Here is a 9675-nt window from a genome sequence, read left to right as displayed (position 1 = left end):
GAACTGAGGGTTGAGGGGGAAGGGGGAGGGGGAAAAGAGGTGGTGGTGATGGTGGAGGGCACTTAAGGGGAAGAGCACTAGGTGTTGTATGGAAAACAATTTGACAATAAAATATTATGGAAAAAATAAATAAATAAAAATTATGTGTAGGTAAAAATAAATAAATAAATAAAAATCATAATGTAGGCTTAAAAAATTGAATCTATGAGATAGATTAGTTTAAATCTAAATTGAAGATGCTTTCTTTTTTAAAGATGAATTTGTATTTGCTTTTTCTGAGTTCCAGAGAAAATCACCAACCTAGAAAATTTTGGTCTCTTCACGTTTCCCAAGCTTAAATGGATGAATCTCAAGTTAAACTTCCTTTTAATTCTGGAGTCTCAAGGATTTTGCTTTCCATTACACTAATGACATAGTCATTTTTTTCCTCTTATCTTTCACATATTTATTATAATTTAATCCTTAGATCACCTTCCTTCAATGTTGCCTTGTTTTATTTTATTTTACTTTATTTTAAGAGATTTAACTTATTTTAGCAACTCTTAAAGTGCATTAAGATTTATATTTGTTATAATTTACCCAGATACAATGTACCTTTATCAAAAGGGCCCAGTATAGTTATTTTGCCAGGAAGGTCAGTACTGTAACACTTCAAGAAGTAGAACTAGATTGTTGTCTTAACATAATGTTTTAAAAAACACAAGTAGACGGAAATTATTTTGTGGGACTGATATAAATAAATATGCACATACTTTAATAATAAACACCAGAGCATATTTGTGAATATTGAATTAAATGTGTTGATATGGTTGCTTTAATAGAGAATCTGCAGGCTTAAACAGATCACTACATTCATAATAGTATGCTATGTTAATTAGCAAAAACATAGAACCAATACTGAGATCAAGACACTCACTTGCTTATTATGGAGAAAGGAACAACAAAGACTTCAAGTTAGGGACTAAGACCTGGCTATATTTAATGGCTACAAAAGGAAGTGGAAAGGTTGCAACTAAAATGGTTATACCATTATGCCCATTATATTGGCCAGTGTGTCTTGTATTAATTGCTGGCTATACTTTTTTTAAATATCTCTTAATCCTCTGAATTGTAGCCATATGTCATTTATTCACATATTTTTCTTTTACAACTTTAAATTTACCCTAGAGCCTGGCTTTTTAAAGTAGAATCTAGGCATGAATTATTCAAAAATGGTAGATAATAAAAGGCACGTTATTATGTAAAAACAAACAAACAAAAAAAATGGTTGCCTCATCCTAATGGGGCTTGAATACCTTTAGAGAAAAAACCAAGCAACAGCTACTAACTATAACAATAAAGATACCAAGGTAACAAAGTGGCTTGAATTGTGAATATTTTAGACTGTGATTGATTAATTACAGAGCTCCTAAAATAGAATCAAAACCTAAACTTGAGTAGAGAAAAAAACCCTCTGTTTTGTTCAGTAGTTTCTTTAATGCCTGGAGCTATGGCTGGTACCTAGCAGGAACTCAATACATATTTGTTAATGAATGAAAACATGACACACTAAAATTTTATAATAACAAACACAACAAATATTCTAGGTTTGTTAAAAAATGACATTAAACAGCAAGGACAGTGAAAAATGCTTCACCAGATTCTCTTATTTCAGACTGTGAACCTTATTTATTTATTCTTAACCTAAATTTCTTCAAAATTATTGATGAACTGGAAGCAAAAAAAAAGTATCACTATCTGTGCATAAACTGATTAACTCTGTGTAATTAATGTGGAAAAGAGACAAAATTCACAGATTTGGAAATGTTAATAAATGTCATACTGTATTATATATGGTTTAGTAACAAAGTAATGTGACCTGTTTGCTTTACATTTAATATGTAAACTTTTTACAACGTTGCAGAGAGTGATATGTATTTAAACTAATTCCACGACAGTTTAGTGAAATATTATAAATGTTTATACATTCTGGTTTCATGGGATTCCATGTGCATCCTGAAGCTCATAATTCAACATTTCAATGAAACTGTCACCAGTCCTACCTTTCATAGGCCACCTTAGTTCTCTTTGGCAATTACCAGTCCTAGCAAAAGCCTGCCGTTTATTTTATCTGATCTTGCTTGGAGCTCCTGGGAAAATAGCAAATTATTATGTTGAAGAACTTCATTACTGATTATTTCCAATCTCGCTCTTTTTCACAAAATCTTTACTCATCCCTAAATAGCATTCTTTCTTAATTTACCATAATGGTTTTTCCAAATTTTGACAACTCCCCCAAAAGCAACCATGCCATTTGCTAAAGGTGACCCACTGGCCTTACTCTATTCATTTGTTGTTACCCTTTTTCTTCTCTTTGCTCTGTCATCAAAGAGCTGGATTTTGATAAATGTTTGACAAATATATTAATAAACAGAATCATTCGTGTAAAAGTAAATCATTCATGTAAAAGTATCACGGTGTGATAGCAGAATGTGAATATTCCTGTTCATTTATGCAATTAAATCTGTTTCATACTTAAAGGAGTCTTTAAAGCTTTGTCATCAGAGGACACTAACCAATTTTAAAGGATTAATTACATTATAAATGTAATTTATGCACATGACTGGTATTAAAAACATGAAAAATTTAGTGTGGGCCCTGAGTACTATAAAATTTAAAAAGAGATTGTTTCCAGTTTTTCAAAATATAAAAAATAATTGGAGAAAAGGTCAGATTAAAACTTTTATGAATGTTCCTATAGGATCTTTACTAATTGAAATTGTCCTTCATTTTATACATTTGGTTAATAGTACATCTGTTGTTCATTTATTTAATGTCATTATGAATATTTGATATTTTCACCTTTTAGAATTATTATAATTTTAAAATATTAAACACAAAGCCCAATAAAAAAATTACTGAATTAAGCTATACTTATGAGTACTTAGGAAATATCTAAACCTAGAGACTATTAAAAGTGGTTGGAGAATCATCTGTCCTAAATGGAATAGACATTAACTGGACTATAATTAGGAGAATTGGCTTGTGCTCTGATTTTCTGACAATTTAGAAGATAGGTCCACTCAGGTATTGAATTAACCTTTTATAATATGATTACCAGAAAAAAAAGAATAAGAACATATGTATTTTTACCATTCCTTCCCCTTCAAGGAACAAAGAATTCAATACCAAATACAACTCATGTACTTATATTAAGTTAGATATTATAGGGTTGATTTCTACATCTCTTCTATCACTAGAAATATAGAAGTAATGTTGAAATAGGCCACAGTAAGGTTTTGTAAGAGATGAATCAATTTCTATGTGGTAGTTAGATGTTAAATGGAAATTGGAGAGCTCATTTAAAAACTAAGACCATTTTGGGGTACCTGGGTGGCTTAGTTTGTTAAGCATCCAGTTCTTGGTTTCGGCTAAGGTCATGATCTCACAGTTGGTGAGTTCAAGCCCCATGTTGGGCACTGCATTGACATTGCAGAGACTGCTTAGGATTCTCTCTCTCTCTCTCCCTGTCTGTCCCTCCCCTTGCTTTCTCTCCATCTCTCTCAAAATAAATAAACTAAAAAAAATTAAAAAATAAAAACTAAGGCCATTTCCACTCAGTATATTGATTCTGAAAAACCCAATGCTAAATACCATGTATGAACTGTAAAACCTATAGAGGTTAAAAATAAAAATAATTAATAACATTAATATTTTTTAATGTTTGGAAAGTAAAGACTTTAGAAGACATGGTCCTTTTATATTAAATACAGATACTTAATATAATATAATATACCTTATATTTAAAAAGTAGTACTTGCTAAAAATAGCAAAAGATTTGGCAGGTCCAAAAAGTAACTTTGTATGATTTATGATGGAAGATGGTTCAGGAATGAGTTGTATCCTGCAGATGAAATGTGGTAATAGCCACCACATATACTGTCATAAGCCACATCTTCCCTGGGGCTTCGTCCCATTTCATCTTGTGATTTTTTTAGTTAAAAGTTTCTTGATTCTACATACTAAGGATGTTGTGACAATTGAAATGGCAGACTCTTTGATTAAAAAAAAATAATACCTATTTTTGAGAGAGAGAGAGAAAGAGAGAGAGACAGAGTGCAAGCCAGGGAGGGGCAGAGAGATTGGGTGACACAGAATCCAAAGCAGGCTCCAGGCTCTAAACTGTCAGAGCTCAGAGGGTCTCAAACTCACCAACTGAGATCATGACTTGAGCCAAAGTCAGATGCTTAACCAACTAAGCTACCCAGATGCCCCTGAATTTTTAATAGTTCTAACATGAATCTTGATACCCAGATGCCCCTGAATTTTTAATAGTTCTAACATGAATCTTGATACATTACTGCAATTTAAAAAATTGAATATAAACATTTTACAAAGAAATGTATTATTTCTCTAGATTAAAAATTCTGTTACAATTTCTCATTCCATATCATTACTTCAGTAAATATCAGTATTTCAGAAAATCATTCCATTTAATATTAACAGACTATCAACTACCAAGGCTCTTTTACATTTAATATTTTATAGGGTAGTCCTTGAAATTCATAATTATTTGCCTGCGAGTAGTGAAGAAAAATATAAAGAGGAAGTATTAATTTCTTCATCCCATAGTAATAAATGAGAAGAGAAAAATCTCTGAAGGGAAAGAGTCTTGAATTTATATCCTATCTGTCATTTATCTAACATATGGATTTGATCAACTTATATAACATCTTCAGTTTCTTCAACAGTTAAATTCAAATATCTGTATTGTGTAGGGAGAGAGCAAGAGAGAGACAGTGAGTGTGTTTATTTGTGTGTTTGTATGTTTGTGGATGTGTTTAAGGGAGAGAGAAAAAGTGAGAAAAATGTAATACAAGTTTATGACATGCTGACCTAAGGAGTAGTTACCATGTACCCAGCAATAAATGGGGAAAATATGTTTGTCAGCTATAATGTACTGCCCTGTGTGTGAGTAGTGGGGCCCTGACTTGAAGGAATTACAAATTTATCTTCCTCTCTTTTTTAGAGAGCTTGATCTTGGTAGAACTCAGGAGTGCAAATGTAACTTTTGATCTCTCTAAAAATTATTGTCTAATTTAAGCCCCCATTCCAGCTAAGGGTAGATAACATAAAGTCTTTCTGACTAAACAGTCATTTGAGGTATAAACTAAAGCCAAACAATTCCCTTGACCTTCTTTTCTCAGAAGAGATTTTGGTGTTTGCTGTCTAGAGAGGAGGGGCGGGGATTTTCACAGCATCATCAAATTGTGGAGGAAGCCCTTGACCTCTAGTCCTTGCTGGCATCAGCTTTTCTGTCCATCTGTTCTGGTCTCTAGGCTTGATTGTGTTGCCATCCGTGGCTGCTTCTTCCATCCCAGCCATGAAAGACCTTCAATCCTGCCAACTCAGCTAACATCTCAGATCACTGGAAACTGCAATTTCTCTCCCACACCACTCCTGGCTGCAGGAATCCTAGTAGCTGTATTTAGGCGCTTTATGCAGATACACGCCAACTAGTCAGTGTATTGGCATGTTGCCCAACAGTGCTCACATGATTCCAGGAAACTTAAACCTCAAGGAACGTGCTGGCTTCCTGGGTTCCCCTCCTGCCTTCAAATTCCTACCCACGTCAGAATTTGTTTGGATGGTGAGACAGAAGCAGGTTCCTTCCTGAGACATGATTCGTTTGCAACCCTATCTTCCTATTCTGTTCTCTTCAACAAATTCAATGAGAGATTTCTGTACCTTTGTAACAATAATAATAATAATAATAATAATAATAATAAAATCTATAACTTTTTCTGTTCCATTTTATATTGATGTTATGACCTCCCTTCCCTATGGCAGTGAAAATCAAGGTCTAGTTGAACTGCAAGGAAGAAGAAGTAAAAAGAGGGATTGCAGGGATTATAAAAACAAAGGTTTTTCGGCACCTGGGTGGCTCACTCAGTTAAGCATCCTACTCTTGTACTCAGCTCAGGTCATGATCTCACAGTTTGTAGAATCAAACACAACCTGTGGATTGTGCTGTCAGCTTGGGATCTTCTCTCTCGCTCTCTCTCATGCCCCTCAGTGCTCGTGTGCATACGCTGCCCTCAGTCTCTCTCTCTCAAAATAATAAACATTAAAAATATATAAATTAATTTTAAAAAAGCTTCTATACCTACACACTATTATTCCTTAATACTAAGTACAGAGATTTATAATGAAAAATTATAAAAAAAAAAGAGGGCACTACCCTCAATCCACGGATGTTAGGTTATCTTATCTTATTTAGCCTGCTAATTTAAAAATTTTTTCAAAATGATTCTTTCATAAAAATCTAATCTTTATTACTGAATAAAGCCTCTGAAAAATCCATCATAATTAATTTGTCTTATATATCTCTAAGTAAGTCATTTATTGATAGTCATTTATTTATTCATTCACCAGGGGTTTACAGAGAACCTGTTATTGACCAGGAACTCTCTTGGATGATGAAAATACAAAAAATGAAGACATGGTCCCTGATCTCATACGATTCATAGTCCAGTAGAGAACACAATCCCCAAAATAGATAGTTATAATATCATGTTACCACATTTGCATTTTCATGCAAATGCTACAGAGGAGCACCTACGAAGGTATATGAGATTTCCTGGAGGAAGTGCTGTCTAGCTAAATATTAAAGGATTAACAGTTGTTAACCAGGCAAAGATTGAGTAAATGCTATTTCAACTAAATCGTAGGAGCAGATAAAGTGTACCTTGTAGAAGGATCTAGAGGTTCAACTGTACTACATAGATGGTAAGAAATAATGCTCGTAAGCTAGGAAGACACCAGTTAATGACTTTGACTTGTTTCCTGTAAGATATCAATGAGAAATCTTTGACAGGAATCTAGCAGAAAACTAGAGTGTGCAAAATTTCCCATTGGATAAGCCATTTGGAGATGTGTTTTGTTAACCTCTCGTTTGACACATTTGGGACTTCTTGGGCCTCTGAACTGTTCTCTAGTAGTTCTATGTAAATTTTGTTGCAACCAGTTTGTAATGTCTTTTATTAAATGCCAGAAGAATGGTTGGAATTCAAGTTGTAAGTAAAAGTTCTTCCTCCGTGTTCTTAAACTGGTGAGATAAAGAAAAGCATAATGGGGCATGGTGCATTTCACCTCTCTCCATTCTGTATCAACTAATCTTTCTGATGACAGTAGGGAAAAAGATAAGAGGTTTTCCATGAAGTAATCTTAGTTATTTTTGTTGTTTTTTCAAAATGGGGTAAATTTAAAATGGAATAGAAATTAAGTTTCTACTCTTTTTTTTATCCAGGGGCTTCAAAAACAAAACAAAGAACCAGTTCATTATCACACAACCATAATTATGGCAGAAGCTCTGAAAAGTTGTTCATTCTACTACCTAATGGAAGAAATACACACTAAACATCCAAAATAATGTCCTTCCTTATTATTTAATATTATCCTTTTAAAGGAAAATTCTTTTATATACCATCATTATATGTAGTTCTTTGTCAAACTCTTCCCATTAATATGCTTTCTCCATTCTTCCTATAAAATAAAGAAGTGAAAACATCAATAATAAACTTGTGTACTTCTTGTTCATATATTCTATAATTGATTATTGCTTTATAAGCACTCAAATTCATGTAAGAGACAGCATCTGCCACATTAGTTATGATGTTAACAGCAACTACATGCATAATTTAAATAATACCTGTATCTAGCCTAATTAAATTATTTATAATGTCAAAGATATGCTATACCATATTAGATTGCATGTAAAAATTAAGAACATGGAGGAAGAATTTTTACTTAATGGAATTTTATCATTATTTACAGAATTCTCAAATCACTATGATCTTGGCTATGAAAATACTGTCATAGACAGACATATAAAGCAAGGAATAAATAATTCAGTAAGAGTCAACTATAACCCTATAAAGGCTTTTATAGCTTTCATGTTGTTTCTTCAGGTTTTATTTTTGAATGATAATTGTTTCTTTCCACACCATTTTATCCTCTCCATGAAAATAACTAGATTATAAATGAGAGATAAAACCTGGATCATCAAGATCTTAAAAGCCAACAGCATACCTTCGCAACTTTTGAACAATTCAGAAACTCCCAAGCCTTATACATCCTTTACTTGTTATACTAAATTATACATACTTTAATTGTTAGCCATCTTCGCCACATGAATTCTCTGATCTTACAGCATTAAGGAAGTAAAAGATATCCGCTTTGAAAACTGTTGTATGGTCTTTTTTTTGTTTGGTGTGTGTGTGTGTGTGTGTGTGTGTGTGTTTTCCCTGTCTTAATTCACTAACTTGGAGATATAAAATGTATTAGAACCAAACAGAAGGTATAAAATTATATAACTTTTAAATGAAACTTTGAATTACATATAGGCAAATATAATTTTAGGTTGCTGGTCATTTTTAAAAATGTACTTTTTAAAGAATAAGTGCCATCTAAGCCTTAGATCTAGGATGACAGAGTTTTCCTTCCTTAAATATACAGATCTATTAAACAAAGATGAGCATCATCAAAAATGTAGGACAACAATATATGTTAAATACTTATTTAGTATATCTACCATTAAATGTGTTAAAGGAAGCAAAAAATCTTCATTTTGTGTTTTTTCCCAAAGATTTTTCAGTAAGTCATAATTTTACAGAACATCACTGGCACATGTTTGAATTGTAAATATATTTTTTCATCATCATTTAGTGTATTTCCCCAAATATAAAATCAGTATGTTATATACATTTATTACCATCTTCATCAAATTTTCTCAGAGTAAAATATTGAATTATGATTGCCTTATTAAATACATATCTTTTTACTGTATGTAACTCTTGTTTACATGTGTTTTACAGAGTAGTGTTAACAACCATAATGGTCTAGATATCAGACTCAATTTTCTGTTTCTTTTTTACAAATGTAGAGTTTATACACTAGAATAAACATCAAAATAAATTACTTAGGAAGATATGAAGAAAGAGTTTTTAATGATCTATTTCTTTTAAAAAAAAATTAATGTTTATTTTTGAGAGAGAGAGAAAGAAAGAGAGAGAGAGAGAGAGCGAGAGAGAGAGAGAGAGAGAGAGAGAGAGAGAGAGAGAGAGAATGAGTGGGGGAGGGGCAAAGAGAGGAAGACAGAATCTGAAGACACAGGCTCTAGGCTCTGAGCTGTCAGCACAGAGTCCAACACAGGACTCGAACCCACAAGCCATGGGATCATGACCTGAGCCAAAGTTGGATGCTCAACCAACTGAGCCACCCAGGCACCCCAATGATCTATTTCTAAGTGTGAACGTTAATGAACATTACAGGCCTCAAAATTCCTATTAAGAACATCACAGAAATTTTCTATTTTCAAGATTAAAGGAAGAATCTGATTCACAAAGGTAAATCAAATGTAGACTTTAACATGTTTAACAATAAACATTATATTAAGGAAATTAAGCATCTGAAAGTATACTATTTACTACTTTTTATTGCTAAGGACATCTTTATGACACTGGAAATTTTATTCCTAAAACATACATCTATACTGACCTCATTGCCCTTCTCGATTCATAATTCCCTGCTTTTGTTATTAATTTGATATTCACATTAACTACTGTGACACTGATAAAGAATACTAATCAGTAATCAGTAAATTTAATATAGTAGATAATTATATTCAAAATAATT

At 32.6% G+C, this 9675-nt stretch overlaps 2 protein-coding genes across 4 annotated transcripts in view; both read right to left on the bottom strand.

The window, feature by feature from the left end:
• LOC115279492 (cyclic nucleotide-binding domain-containing protein 1-like) overlaps positions 1 to 2106 on the bottom strand; it is a 242790-nt gene extending 240684 nt beyond the window's left edge. For both annotated transcript variants that reach the window (XM_029924032.1, XM_029924033.1), the window contains exon 1: positions 2043 to 2106. The gene's annotated coding sequence lies outside the window, so the exon portion shown is untranslated. The remainder of the gene's footprint in view (positions 1 to 2042) is intronic.
• Positions 2107 to 7408: 5302 nt separating this feature from the next.
• LOC115279493 (cyclic nucleotide-binding domain-containing protein 1-like) overlaps positions 7409 to 9675 on the bottom strand; it is a 155241-nt gene continuing 152974 nt past the window's right edge. For both annotated transcript variants that reach the window (XR_003903469.1, XM_029924035.1), the window contains one exon: positions 7409 to 7524. Coding sequence is in view for 1 of the 2 variants with exons in the window: in XM_029924035.1 (XP_029779895.1) it covers positions 7488 to 7524 (37 nt within the window). In the remaining variant the exon portion in view is untranslated. The remainder of the gene's footprint in view (positions 7525 to 9675) is intronic.

This window comes from Suricata suricatta, chromosome 15 (genome assembly GCF_006229205.1).
Source record: "Suricata suricatta isolate VVHF042 chromosome 15, meerkat_22Aug2017_6uvM2_HiC, whole genome shotgun sequence".
In the NCBI taxonomy this organism is placed as follows: Eukaryota; Metazoa; Chordata; class Mammalia; order Carnivora; family Herpestidae; genus Suricata; species Suricata suricatta.
Note: the sequence above shows the minus strand (reverse complement) of the source record. Positions and strands in the feature narration are given on the sequence as shown.